The sequence below is a fragment of the Oculina patagonica genome, chromosome 4 (genome assembly GCF_052425735.1).
Source record: "Oculina patagonica isolate OP01 chromosome 4, crgOcupat, whole genome shotgun sequence".
In the NCBI taxonomy this organism is placed as follows: domain Eukaryota; kingdom Metazoa; phylum Cnidaria; class Anthozoa; order Scleractinia; family Oculinidae; genus Oculina; species Oculina patagonica.
In genome coordinates, this window is record NC_135761.1 from 10,178,804 (window position 1) to 10,194,027 (window position 15,224).

General features: G+C 39.5%; 1 protein-coding gene and 1 non-coding gene across 2 annotated transcripts; one reads left to right on the plus strand and one right to left on the minus strand.

The window, feature by feature from the left end:
• The first annotated feature begins 223 nt into the window (after window positions 1-223).
• On the plus strand, window positions 224-7,845 carry LOC144649534 (proteasome subunit beta type-5-like). The gene is made up of 7 exons (XM_078509047.1): window positions 224-399; window positions 3,159-3,303; window positions 4,724-4,835; window positions 5,824-5,923; window positions 6,042-6,071; window positions 6,768-6,972; window positions 7,680-7,845. The coding sequence occupies exons 1-7, from the start codon at window positions 244-246 to the stop codon at window positions 7,769-7,771; spliced, it is 840 nt and encodes a 279-aa protein (XP_078365173.1). The 5' UTR covers window positions 224-243; the 3' UTR covers window positions 7,772-7,845.
• On the minus strand, window positions 1,993-2,065 carry Trnat-ugu (transfer RNA threonine (anticodon UGU)). The gene has a single exon. It is a non-coding gene; the product is annotated as a tRNA-Thr (tRNA).
• Window positions 7,846-15,224: the final 7,379 nt, after the last annotated feature.

Below are 15,224 nucleotides of genomic sequence, written 5' to 3' on the forward strand. Positions count from 1 at the left end.
ACAAAGGAAAATGAAGAAAAAAGCTTTCTTGAACAAGTCGGCCATTGTAACGTCATTCTGAATAAAGCAAAAAAGAAAATATTCCTTTTCATGAGTCATGTTTTAAGAGCTATTATATTTCTTGTCCTATGTAAAAAAAATAAAAATAAAAAGATTTTAGAAAGCTTACGAAGTAGCCCACCCCTCCCGTAACATTCAACTTAGTTGTTGGGATTGCAAAGTATCTTGGGAAGGTTATTAAAGATGGCGGTTCAAGCAGCAGCCCGAAGCTATGGCAGTCTCTCATTGAATGATATTTTCGGAGAAAGGAAGAATGCTTCAAGAGACAACGAACTAACTAAGGACATATCAGGAAATTTTTGGAACGACTGTCGATTTGCTGTTCCACCTGGAACTGATGTAAGTTCAATAATTTTAAACCAGTGTAAATTGCTTAGTCATCCGGCGAAGGTTTTCCCAAATTAAAGATGTCTTTCGCCATTATTTCGCCTTCAACAGAGTAAGGTTGCTGTTTGAAAAGCTTATAATTAAATGCGGCTAATGTAATTTAAGGAGGTGGTTCCATTATCGATTTGTTTTTTTCGTTCATGACAAAGTTGGTTAGGTTTCTTTTATGACATTTCCACGTGCTAGAAAACCTAGGATTCAAATACGTTTATCGCTACAGCAAATAAGTGGATTGATATACGTTTGAAGAAGGAAGAAAAGTTTTCTCTCGCTTTCTTTTTAAATAGAAAAGAAATACAACATCAAAAAATGGTTCAGTTAAAGGTTGACATCTCTCACGCATAATCTTCTCTAATATAAATTGTCACTTTTTCAATTCCCCTCTTGTGGTGATGCAAATGTTATAAATAATTTCTCATTCAAACAGAGTCTCACTGTTTACAACACAAAGATAAAAAAGACCATAAATAACAATATGTAAGATTTATAGTTAATTTCTAGAGAAGAGTATTAATTAAAAACAATAGCTTTTGTGAGGGTACCTTGGGTGCTGAAGGATTTTCGCAAAGCTGCTAAAGCATGATCAGTAAGCAGCAAAGCTGTGGTCGTGATCAGTTCCAGGGTATTGTAAAGGCTAATTCAGATCATGTGATCATGCTTACAATGGCCGATTCCCCCTATGGCGCATACCTGCAGGGAATCATGGAAGTTGTATTCATCAAACCATGTGTGAGACTTAGCAACGGCGAATACAACTAGCATGATTACCTGCAGGCGTGCGCCATAGAGGGAATCGAACATTGCCGCATACAACAGATCATACTCACACAATGACTTGGGCCTTATTTGCTTGTGCACAACAATGATATTGATGAAACAATTTATGTTGTGAGTATGTTGTTTGTGAAAGTTTTGAGCAAAAATTACACAGTAGCGTCTAAGTCAACCATGCTTATCAGGGCTCAAAATAACGGCCGGTCAAAGGACAATGTCCGGCCAAAATGACGATTTGTCCGGACAAAATATTGGTTCGGCGGTCATTTTGACCGGTCACGTACACGGCTTTCAAATAAATAACACGCACAAAAAAATTTATTCGCAGTATTTCTTGAAATTTTACAGTAAAATTATAAAGTATCATAGCAGCTTGCAGTCACAAATTTGTAGAATACAGATGAGACGGTTACGCTCTGCGGATTTGTTAGCGGTTTGCTTAAAAAAAAAAAAACAGGAAACATCCACGTCTGTAAATACACTAAACAGACAACAATGAACATCGCATCAATCAACGTCTGCTATTAACACGCGTACATGTACGCAATTAAGCCCGGGTCAAACAAGCATAATAATAATAATAATAATAATAATAATAATAATACTTAATTGACCACTCCCCCAATGGGGCTTTTCAGGGCCAATGTGAAACAAATATTAAATGAACATAACATGGTTAAAAATCCCAACTGGCAGGAGGCAGACCAGTTGGATATTTACAAGTGTGTCCGAGGAGTTGAACTCAGGACTACCGAGAACAAATCCAGCCAGTGGTCAGAACGGGACTTGAACCCGCGACCTCCGGATTACAAGTCCGGCGCTCTAACCACTCGGCCACGCTGCCTCCGTATAGAGTGAGAGTTGATGAGAGTCGACTCTCATGAGAGTTTTTGTCAACTCTCATCGACCTTCATCAACTTGGGCCAAACGAGAACAACAGTCCATCAAACTCTCGTCGACTCTCGTGAAAAAATTGAGCACGGTTAAAGTCGATGAGAGCGCATGAGAGTCTATGAGAGTGCATGAGAGTTCCAAGCCAAACGAGAGTGACAGTTTGAACTCTCATCAACTCTCATCCTCGTTTGGCCCGGACTTTACGTACGCAGGCGGGCCGAGAAAAATAGCACTCGTAAGTGGATTTAAAAAATATATGCACCTTTAGAAAGTACAAGTTCATAGCGTGTTTTTTACCAGCAAGATCATGAAAAAATAATAAAATCATTAAACGCTTTGAATGCGAATCAAATTGCAAACTTCGATACAAAGTTCCCAACTTCGGCCAAAGTAAACTGGAATCAACTGTAATCCCCTAGCTTGAAATGGGATATTGGTATAGCATGATACAGAAAAAAAAAAATAAAAGTCAAGGACGTGAATCCTTTTTACTGGACACAGTTGACATGAACTGAGCCGTTGGGGTTTCCTTTCTTCCTACATGCCGAGCAAAGGCAAAGTTATCTCACTTGTAGCATGGGCGTATGTCCTATTACTATGTAGTGTTCGGTAGTAAATATCAGTAAAGTGCTTACAACCAAGATCGCCTCCACCTGTAAGTCGTTAAATAATGTAAAACTATGCAGAGTAACATAACATTACGGCTACTGAGCATTTTGTTTTGTAGGGTAGAACGCAGAAGAAATAGAAATTCAAAAAGCGAACACTTTTAGCGATCAAAACATTTAAGCTTATACTCTTTAACAACGAGTGTTTTAGCTTATGAGGCGAACTTTTTGGCAGAATAGGCTATTGCTTCAAAGTAAATACTCAATATTTTGACCGGTCAAAAACGAGACATGACCGAGCAAAGATTGATTTGGCCGGTCAACATGACCTGTCAGTATCCAAAAATTATTTTGAGCCCTGCTTATGCAAGAAAATGTTGAAATTTAAGTGCCAGTGGACATGACCTCTTTTTGATGCATTTTCATGGCTTTTAGCCTGTAGAGTTTCTGAGACCCTTTGCTAGTGGAGAAGGTGATGTCAAAATCCATTTTGACCATGGGACAACTACTCTGGCCTTCAAATTCCAACACGGTGTTATTGTTGCAGTGGATTCAAGATCAACTGCTGGATCATACATTGGTAAGCTGATAGGTCCTGTGTTTAAAACATTATTTTGATTAATCAGATGGTGACATTTAAAATTATTTAGTAACATGCAAAAGTTCAAGTTATGGCAAAAGGATGCCATAAATGAAACTCATGGTTACAATACAAGATTTTCCCCTAGAATGACTTATGCTTTACCCAAAACCACAACAAATTATGGAATCTTTAATATTAGATATCAGGGCGCTAAAATCTGGAATGCTATCAGTGATGACATTAAGCTTCTGTCACTTAAACAATTTAAGAAAAAATATAAATTAAGCATTATCACAAGCTATTAACTGAACCTTTCATATTTATAACTATAATACGTCATTTTCCATCTTTTTTTTCCATTAATTTTTCTTTAAGCCTACTTAGTTTTGTTTTTGTGTGTTTGTGTGTTGTATAGTTTGCTATGTAAATATTAAATATACCTGACCTTTTTATAAATTATTGTAATAAAAACTAAGTATGGCTGCCCAATCTTGTTAGCCAATCGTGGTTATTCTGGGCAGCCATGCACTTAACTTTATTTATTTTATTTATTGTATTGTTAATTTAATTGAATGTAAAGGGTGCAAATAAAGTTGTTGTTATAAATGAGAGATAATATGACCGCAGACTTTGATACCATTGGCTGTTTGAAAATCAGACTTCTTTTCAGGGTTTGATTATTTTTAGTCTTAGTCTTAGTTTGCATACAAATTAAAATAAAACAGTCCGGTCACATTCAGGTAGATTTTCCACTTTTTTCAATGTGTATTCTATTTATTTATTATGTTGCCTTGAAAGTCAACTTTTGCTTGCATGTACCGTATTTTCTCGATTAAACGCCGGCCTCGTATAAACGCCGGGTCAAAATTGCTAGTTATTAAATAAACGCCGGGGGAGTTTGTTCGAGGTCCCGGCGTTTATTTGAGGTCAAGCTAACAAGTAAATATATTCTGTTTGTCACAAATCTGTATTGCAACATAAACTATCCAATCCGTATAAGTGCACCTTTGAAAAATTACCACCTTTGGATACCCAGGGACACTTTTTCGGGGCAGAACAAAGAGAAAAATCCTTCCGCCTTGACAAACTGCCCCTTGGACTTGAAGATCGGTAATAATAAATAAATCTGAAAAGTTTGCAGAAAGTTGCAGTCCGTTAATAAACGCCGGGCCCCGATTAAACGCCGGCTTCAAATAAACGCCGGGTTCACGAAGTTAAGTTTGAAATAAACGCCAGGGGCGTTTATTTGAGAAAATACGTAAGTAACTGGTTGAAGAGCTCTGACTTGTTTTCAAGGCTGTCATTATTTTGTCATCACATGTAGTAGATTTTGCACCATGTGACCTGGTTATGCTAAAAACCCATGAATGTTGAACTTTCTAAAGACTGATGTGAGTTTTGCTTTTTTTTTTTATAGCCTCACAGACAGTGAAAAAAGTGATTGAAATCAACCCGTATCTTCTGGGGACAATGGCTGGTGGAGCTGCTGACTGTTCTTTCTGGGAAAGACTGCTGGCCAAACAATGCAGGCTAGTAAAGTTTGAGTTTAATTTACTTTTTGAGCTGAACTATCCTGTGCTCTTGATCATTAATTTTAGGTTCTGCTTGGAATCAAGGGAGTTATAGTGTCACCTTTCAAAAGATTAATAATTAGTACCACCTATGGTTCAAATTTAGGCTTTAGTTAGCATAACAACTTTTGCAATATATAATGATTATATCCAAAACATTATAATTATTACTACCGTTTGCGTCCATCCTTGAAGCGTAAGGAATTTAACGCGAAGTTTTACTTTTTAAACTCAACGGTTTTGTCTGTTTACGTGTCACTTTTGACCAATGAAAGTTTGCGGTCAGGTCGCCAAATTGGCATTGTTTTGGTGCCATATGATCATTTTTTGGTCACAAGCTATCAATATTTTCAAGATTTGCCCACTCACTTCGATGAAAGTCTGCTCGGAAAATGCATTGCAATGGAGAGGAGAAAAAATGACCAGTTTGGAAAGAATTACATGCATCATCCAGGATTCGCTTTAGAGCAAGATTTAGACGTCCACAGCCCTCTATTTTTTCGTGTTTTTCTATCGATGAGCGCACAGTGAGAACGGCGAGAGAACTGGAGGCCAGCACAAAACAGAAGAAGCAATTTGCGTTGAAAAATCGAGAGGCTGTGGACAGTCTAAGCAAGATTTTCAATGCTTGATTCATTTGTCTGAGGTGACACATAACCAGATGAAACTGTAAATGTTTCAAAAGCTTTATGAATGAACATAAATGGTAGTAAGTGTCAAATAACTTTTACAGAACAGTTTTCTGCAATGGATTGTAAAATGTTTTTTTAACAAAAGATAACTCCAAATTTTCTTGTAAAATTAACCTAACTAAATGCAACCTACATGCTGTAAATAAAATGTAATTTTAACAACGATCTTTATTTCTGACTCTGAACTCATTGCCAGAGGGTTTCAGTTTAGAAAGCAGTTTGAATGTTGACGTTTTTTTCTATGGAAACCACAGGATATACGAGTTACGAAACAAGGAAAGAATATCAGTGGCTGCTGCTTCCAAGCTTCTTGCCAACATGGTGTACAACTACAAAGGCATGGGGCTGTCTATGGTAAGGAAACAGGACTTTTGGTTATTTGTTTTTACAGTCTTTGAGGCTGTCGAGATATGATGTAGATGTGATTTTCATCAAAATAGAAAGCGTAATAAAGATATCCTTACTTTTGCAGGGTACTATGATATGTGGCTGGGATAAAAGGGTGAGTGACTTGACTGCTTTTTTTCTGTTTTTTTTTTCTTTTCTTTTGTGAATATACATGTAAAAAGTATAAGGTGGTTTTCTATAGGCCATTTCCGAGTTACCCATTGCCTCTGCTTCAAAGCAAGTCTACATGCGAAGCCATTCAATACGAAAATGAGTTTCACCTACAGGTCCATTTTCATGCAAATCAAACTCATTTCCATTTGAATGGTTTCTTGCACTCGTTTTAAAACAGAGGCAAAGGATAACTCAGAAATGGGGATAGGTTGTTTGGCTTTTATCATTTTGGTTTGCAGAGTTTTCCAAAGAAGCTGGCAACAGCCAGAGTTCCCTCGGCTACATGATTATATCTGGCCATAGCGATCAGCTTGTGACAAACAAGCTTGGCGTCACTGCCGTCAACTCTTCTAGTTGCTGATGCCTTCTTCAAAACATTTTGAACCCCTGTTGGTTTGGCTGGCTTGGTTGATCCTCTTTATCGTGAAACACTTGATTTGGTTAAGTTTCCCAGTACTACACTTTTTTAAACTATTTTTGGTTAAAATGGTTGATCAATTTTCAACAATCTTAATAACCGAAAACTGTTAATTCCAACAGAACATGACCGAACAGTTATCAACCAAAAACAGTTGGAAAAGTGCGAATTACTTTCCACTCTTAATTGAAAACAACAATTTTTTTTTTTATTTCTCAGGGTCCAGGACTATACTATGTGGACAGTGATGGCACTCGTCTGTCCAACGACATGTTCTCTGTTGGGTCTGGTTCAACATATGCTTATGGTGTATTGGACAGTGGGTACAAGTATGGCCTGAGTGTAGAAGAGGCTTATGACTTGGGTCAGAGAGCCATTTACCATGCTACTCACAGAGATGCATACAGTGGTGGAGTTGTGAACTGTAAGTATCCAGGGGCTGGTAATATCATTGTCGTCCCAGAAGCTGCAATTACTTTAGTCTGCACCAACAATAACAACCTCTGGCTGGTGTCAATATGATTGGCTTACAAACAATCTGATTGGCTAGCAAACCATACTGCAGCCTCTGGGGACCAAATTGTGGTAATAATTTATTTTTGAGTTATTTTAGTTTGGGACCTCATATGACACATGACACCCATTCCTACCCAACCCACCCCTTACAAACAATGCAAAGAAAAAAATTGAGTACATTTAATTTGTTGGACTTAGAAAGAAATTTGTTATCGTCTTGTTAAGTGTTTGCCCATGTTAAATGCCCCCTCCAGGCTCTCTCTAACAGAACACTTTTGTAACAGGGTCGTAACCAGGTATATTTTTTCATCGCTGATCCCAAATTTTAGCTCTAAATTTTGATTCCTGATCCCCAAAATGTGGCAACATTTGATCCCTGATTCCATTTTGATCCCATCTGATAGACCGATCCGGATCCCATGACTCGTGACCCGGGATCCCGGGTCCATGATCCCGATCCCGAGGCTGTGATCCCGATCCCAAGGCTGTGATCCCTGATCCCATATACCTGGTTACGACCCTGTTTGTAAGGTCCAGTAGGAGTCATATTTACTAGTCAAAATAAAGCCATACCTTATAATGACTGTTTGTTGACTCTACTCATCTTCTTAACAGTGTACCACATGAGGCAAGATGGCTGGATCAAAGTCTCTCAAACTGATGTGGCTAAACTTCATTATCAATACCAAGAAGAAAAGCAGAAATAGATAGGGAAAGAAATGTGTTGCTTGATAAGTTATGTGCTGAAGGACTTAATAAAATTGTTTCATTTACTATTAAATACTATGTCCTTCTTTGTAACAGGCCAAAGAAAATCAGCCCTACACCCTTAAGTTACCAATTAGCAAAAAAACTGCAAGCTTGAAGTTTGTATTGAACAATAACTTTATGTATATTAGATTATGACCTCTGAATTTCTATGAGGTTGTAGTTGAATTTTTCCATTTCTCGAAGCAAAGACATGCAACGGTCAGATGACAACTTCTTCTGAGTCACTGACGTATCTGAAGTACGTGAGATCATTTGTACACTGAGAATTTTACGACAACCTCCAAAGAAGCTCTGACGATTTCCGAAGACGATTTCACATAGAGGGTGGGGAGTTTGAACGCAGACTTGATTTCTAATTATACGTGCCCCAGTGAAGGCATGTGGGGTTATAATCATGGCGGAGACCGATTATCTTCTATGTTTTAATTATAGAAATTAGAGAAAAAAAAGTGTGGTCTATTTATAAACCCAGTATGCAGACAGGATTTTACGAGCATAAGTAGCTACACAGATTAAACAGTTATCTGTTTAACTATTCATCTTTCCCGGGGGTAGGGTCATTTGAGCACTGAAAATGGGCTTGTATTGGGGCATTTGAACAGCTTTTTGGCCCAGGGAGGCGGGAATTTGAACGCAAATTTTCGAAAAATTCAAATGCCCGGGGGGTTGCCCGGGAGGGGATGTTGAACCTTCGATTTGACTGATACATTAGGTTAAAGTTCTTCTTTAAAATGGTTCATAAGAGAATCGCAATTGACCACGAATTTGTTACCCTGAGTACCAGAGAATATTTCTCTCGCTCGGCGGAATGCTTTCCTCGGCGGCCGAAGGCCATCGCCACAAGCGGCAAAGTCAGACTCGACCGAAACCAGAAACTGCGCATCAAAAGTCTCTGGCACCGAGGATACAAATTTGTGAGTTCCGCGAGCGGTAAGTGTCATAAAATCGAGGTCTATGGCCCCTAAGGCGTACTACCAAAGGGATTGGGATATCATGGATGCCTTTCTTAAACTTGTAGTAATTTAAAGGAAAGGGCCGTGTTTAGCTGAATTTCAAGAAATGAAGAATAGGTTAGGGTAAGGAAAAACTACCATTTTGAGTATTACAGTGCGACGCGAGTTACCGTGGCCACCCAACAAACTTTTTTACAAGTATGCTCTCGTAATATTATTATTTGTTTGACGAACACGTCTCCTTGCAAAGTTGAATACGATCAAATAGATACTTTTACATCGTTTTTATCAACAAAACGCAGTAAAACGTAAAATTTTCCAAGATGACAGTTGTAAAAAAGTTTGTTTGGCGGCCACGGTAAGGCGCGTTGCACTGTAAAGGGGCCTTTCAAAATAAAGCTAAGTGAAAAGTTTAGAAAACGGATGCAGTAAATTTGTTGTAAGGCCTGAAAGGCGTACAATTAGATGGTATGTAACAGTTTTTTCGGGCCTCGGGGTGTAGCCTCCTCGTAAAAACTTTGTTTACCCCAGGCGTTCGACCCACAAGCGTAACACTTCACCCGTACTGGTTTGACCCAGTAGACAGGTAATCAACAGGTCTCAGGAACAGAAAAACCTTGCATATAACCCAAGTCACGATTGGTCAGGTATCATCGTGGTTAATAAAACAACATTTTTCTCACAACACCAAAATACGTTTTGGCTTCGGTTGATAGATCATGAAACCCGAATCTGATAATTTTGTTTTTTACCTACTAGCTCCTTCGTCGACCTTTTGTCTTCTGGCTTTACGAGGTTTTCTTCCTGTACTTTTTTCACGACTTTTTTATCCTTTTCCCGTATTTAGTGCATTTTGAACTTCGTCCAGGCTAATTGAAGAAAAACTAGAAATGTTAACACTGCGCGAACATGAATCACGCACCAGGCCCGTTTTGGCATTGTTATTCGGTTTCCGAAGGCATAGAGCAGTTTTCAATTGAGTGTCGTAAAACCAAAACCAAAGTAATTAGGCTAGCCAATCACAAAGAACACAGACAATCCAGTAAACCAATCAAAACTCGAAGAAAATACATGTAGCCGGCACAAAGCGCGGGAAAACGTGCGCGAGCGCGTCATGATTGGTTTTGGTTTTACTTCTGATTGGCTGAGAAAGTGGCGCGAGGGTTTTAAACCAATCACAAATAAAAAAGCGTAGTAATGCAAAACCAATGCAAACGCAATTTACCGTTTTTCGACACTCAAGTGAAAACCGCTCTAGTTCTCGCTTATTTTGATTTGCAGTAAGGAAGGTCTCTTACACCCTGGCGGTTTGGCGGTTGACGGTACATGTATTCGTATTTATCAGGCGGTTTACGGTCAAGAAATGATGACGGTTTAGGCATTTAGGAGGAAACGAAAGCTGTTTGCAGTCTAGGAAGAAGAAAAATTTATATGGCGGTTAGGGCTGATGCACAGCCCGCTATAATAGACCCTTAGTAAGCAGAGCAAAAGATGAAAGGAGATGCAACGTATATATGATAGTAGAATTCATCACCAAAGAGGCCAAAGACTTTAATTCCTCGATAAAAAATAAAGCTTTCAAAAATTTGTTCTTAAAAGCAAGCCAGTATCAGAAGCGTGCACACTGTTGACTTGAAGACCTGCTCTTATAATTCATGAATGAGTTAAAGTGAAAAATTTCTGTCGTTTTCTTCCCAGTAAACTAAGAGAAATGTCAAAACACGTCAATTATCAAAAGTAGGGAAGTTTTTATTGTTATTGTAAAATTATGAAATAAAATAAAATAAAACACTAAAATAGAAGTACAAAAAATGGAAAAAAGTTCAGCGTCCACAAAGCCGTAGACAATAGTACAATATAAGCAGCTACTTAATGTGTAACCTAAAGATATTTACACTGAATGAAATTAAGATACAGAGGGTCCAAACTTTTTTATCCTGCTTATCACTTGGATATTTACGTGGCCTTTCCCGCCATCACAAGCCATGCAGTCAGAAGTTGATTCAATTCATCAATGAATCCAATCCCGTTTCGGTTTGATGCGAATTGACTGGTACGTTTGCGCTATTTGCTGGTTTTTTTTTATCCAAATTAAAGAAGCATCACCCAGGAAAAATATCGACCTTTCTCTGTTAGTCCTATAGCCTCGATGTCCGATCGATTCCAAGGAAGATTGAACGGCGATGTTTCGACAATCAGCCGGCGATTCTTCCCCAAATTTAAAAATATCATAGCAGGTATCTTCGAATCCTTTCATGTGGTAGATTCCTCCAAAGAAACGAAAAATACATTTTGGGTTTCGACTCAACATGCAAATAAACTTAACCCACTTTTTATTTTTGCCATAATTATTTGTACATCGTTAGATGGCTTTATTACATTCCCTCCACCAATAATCCATGCTACTGGCTCTTACCCATGGAACAAATTAAAGGATTCTTAACATATTGTGCCGGCCCATTAAGCGATGAAAATGAAGAAATACTCCCTCAAGAGGTGTCACAGGTGTTTTCTCTGAAGGCCAATGTTCCAATTCAGTTAATACCCAGGCAGTCGGATTTACGCTAAAATGATGGGAAGTTAAGGCCTTTCGCTTGTGTGTGTGAAACTTTGTGTCCGAATAAGTGTCTTACTAAACTGCATTTCTCCAATTTCTTTCGAAGCTGAGTAATAAACCCAAATACAAAGAGACCTCTCTTTTCAATCAGCTGCATAGTTGTCAGGCGTGTTCTCGCCTTCTTAGGAAAAATTTATCCCAGGGTTCTTCGCATTCCCTAAACAACTTTTAATGGTACTTGTTGCAATTTTTGTAAATTCCCAAAACTGATGGAGGAAAATGTTAACACATACTTGGGGTCAAATGGAGCCAAAACTGCAAGATACCCACCCGCAGGGGGGATTTACAGGTATCTATAGTCAAGTCTAATGTTGCATTTGAAGAATTACCTGACCGATAATCACATTTGAACTTGTTAAGAATAGTCAATCAACTTCCGCTTTTGCTTTAGGTTTATTTCTACGACTAAGGCAAAAGATTTTCTTCTTGATCCCGAATGTACTCTGAGACAACAGTGCTGTAAATACAATGTATCATTCAAAAGCATCTACAAATGTTAAGATTAACTCTTTTTGCCAAAAACAAATCGTCAGTAAAAATGACGTAAATCATTTATAAGACCAACAATTCCCGATGAAGTAATGTTCCATCTGACAAAGAAAAGGTAAAACCTTTTCTACTAGGTTTAATTTCTCAATTTTAAAATGAAGTTACAACTCTGTGCAGTTGTGATTTCCTTTGCTGCCATTTTGAGTGGCGGCTTTGCTAGCACGAATCCAGCTCAAGAAGAAAATGAACCAGTACCAGAAGAATACATTCTTACTGGAACCGTGATGGACGACGAATCAGCTATTAACGCACTTAAACGAGAAGCCATGTTCACTTACCAACTAAATTTACAGAAATACCTTGAAGAGCTTCCTAAGCCAACCAACGGTGAGCCGAACAACTTCGATGACAAAGACTTTGCCATAGTGGGTTCGCTGGCAACAGCCGATGCCTCCATAGTTTTTGCTGAAGGAGTAAAGAATCTCCAAGTCATTGCCGTTGACAAAGCCGCAGGTTTCCCTGGCCGCCCAAACCCGGTGAACGATAAACTACATAATCGGGTGCAATGGCTTAACTCTTTCCGCAACGTTCTCTGGCTTTTAAAAGAAAAACTTAAATCCGGTGTTGTGAATGCAGATGCATCGTTAATGGATAAGCTGAGGGAGGCACAAACGTGGCTGTCAACCCAAACTGGTGGGCACCTTGGACAGGTAATGACAAACGCTTTAGAAGGATCTGGACTGATGGCAAAGTTGGAAGCAAAATGGGGAACACACTCTCTCAAATTCAGAAGCTTTTCAGCCATAGCTGCCAATGGACTTGATTTTGCAATCAATGGATTCAACACGGTAGTGAACTCCATCGCGTTGAATGAAGAAGTTACGGATGCCAACATTCTGGCTTTAAGTAGTTCGGTAGCTGCCATGGCCGGCGATGTCGCAATGGGAGTCACACAGATATTGACAACCGGCGCCAAAGCTGCCTCTGCTGCTGGACCTATCGGTTATGCAGTCGCTGCAACTTTATACGTTGCATCTTATGCAACTGGTGTTGCCTCTGGGCTTGTAAGTATGGAAGACTTAGAGCCCAAAGACTACGTCAAGGCATTTTTGTCTCCCCTCATTCCTTCGCCAGACTTTGCTGCGATGGTGGACATGTTCGACGCGGCAGCAAGAGGAGACATTGCCACGGCATACAGCATTTACATGACGAAAAGTGTTCCTGCTGCTCTCGCCATAGGTGGCATGGCGGTTGTTGACAGGCTAACGGGAACAACGTATCTCAGAGAACATCTTCGCAAACTTTCCACTCTCCTACTTGTTTTCAAGATGAGTAAGTACGTAGACGAAAAAGACAAGTTCGAGGCCCAAATGAAAAGTAGTACCGGCATGCGAGATCTCGTACGGAGAATAAAACCGAAAAAGTTTCTTTACGCTTTTCCCGCATTCAACACCGAGAATGAATACAGCGTTGATGGATGGTGGAACTCTGAAACTCTGAAAACAGACTTCGAAATAACTTCAACCCTGACAAATTGGATTGTTTTCGTGGCCACATACAACAGTAAATTTCCCAAGCCGGTAGTAATTTCAGACAGTGTTTACAACCCTTGGGACGGTACGACGTTCGTGCCGGACGTTGTAGATCATGGAGATGACCCATTTTTATTTATTGGAGGCAACAACACTAACGACAAAGTAATTTTGGACACTAAAACTGAAGCCTACGGGATGGGTGGTGATGACGAATTTCGTGTAGTCCCTTCTTATGGTTCCAATAAAACTGGTACTGTCAAAATTGATGGCGGCCCGGGAAGCGACACAATTTACACAACGATGGCCTACGAAGGTACTGAATGTTTTATAACTGGTGGTGGTCCTGAGAGAGACATTATTGGCGCAGGAAAAGGAAACGACTTTATTTACGTCGAGAATGACATAGTATCCGACTATGGCGGGGAGAACACCTTTGTGGTAACAGGCAGTGGTGACGACACTATCAAGGTAGGTGCTGGCGACGATGTTATCATTATAAACAAGACTTCTGGATCCATAGAAATAAAGCCTTATTCAACCTATCGCAACCGCGTTTGGAAGTCAAAAAGGATTATCTATCAAGGCGACAAGCTAACAACTGAAGGTACAATACAAAGTTCAGGGAAAATCAAACTGTCTGGAGGTTATGCACATCACGACGTCCTCAGCATGACGAAATATCACCCGATTTCTTCGTCACCAGGTTCTCCAGAAAGAATGATAGTTCTTTTGTTTGATTTGTTCGGCCATCCCGCTAAATTCACCAAACCCAAGTGGTACTTTGATGAAATCGATGATGTTGCAGATCTTTTGTTCGAGAACACCCGATGCACAAGAAACAGCGACGCTGATCCACCTATGTTTTGTCCAGAAGCCGACCAAAGTCAACACATCTTCTACCAGCAAATCGAGCGGTTCGAGCTATGTAGGGATTGCATCAACCTTCTACTGATGACTGTCGATGCTACCTCACAGATAAATGTAACACACGAGATTATCGGGGGACCGCTTGACGATTACATTCTCAATCCCATGTACAATATCCCACTAATGGCACAAATGGGTGCAGGCGCAAACCGAGTATTCTCCGGAAATGCTAGCGACTCCTACTCGCTGATCCTGGACGACAGAAAGGACATCATCTACGACACAGGCGGACAGAATATGGTGGCGGTGATGCTCCCTGAAGGTTTATCATTCAGCAATGTATACATTGGAGCAAATCTCGACAAGGACGGCTATTTAGTGTACCATGCGGCACGGGAAGACCAGACAAAGGATCTACGACTGGAATTCAGATTCCGTCAGGAAGAATCCGTCTTCTTCGAAAACACAGTGAAGTTTCTCTTCAAAGAAAGAACCGGCAAGGAAGTTGTTTTCAAAAATCTTCAAAGGCCAAGTGGTCGCCCTTGGCGTAAGATATACTCCGATGGTGACACGCCTGCTGTACAAGAATTTTATTCCGCATTCTTTCGTGAACCAGATTCTGAGTTTGTACGGGATTTCGTAGCAAGTGCCACCAGAGCAAACACAAGTGAGAAATGAGACACGTAACCGAAAAGAAATCACTCTAAAATATCAAACGGAAAGTTATTTATTTGCCAAATCGAACTGGATGTTATATACACCATGTCTGATAAATTTACTATATATATAATATGTGCATAATTGTGGAAAATGGTCCCTCTACAATTTTAAAATGGGACTATTCTAAATATTCTGTTTTTGTCTTGCTTATTTTCTGGTGAATGTTTGTTTGGTTCTTTATCAGTTCAAAATGTTTGTTTATGTTTCG

What these genes read in the sequence shown, in the direction of transcription:
- LOC144649534 (XM_078509047.1), top strand. Translation starts at nt 244, where the DNA reads ATGGCGGTTCAAGCAGCAGCCCGAAGCTATGGCAGTCTCTCATTGAAT. An exon ending in AACTGCTGGATCATACATTG is followed by an intron (nt 3,304 to 4,723) that starts GTAAGCTGATAG and finishes TTTTTTTTATAG; the next exon opens with CCTCACAGACAGTGAAAAAA. An exon ending in CTGCTGGCCAAACAATGCAG is followed by an intron (nt 4,836 to 5,823) that starts GCTAGTAAAGTT and finishes TGGAAACCACAG; the next exon opens with GATATACGAGTTACGAAACA.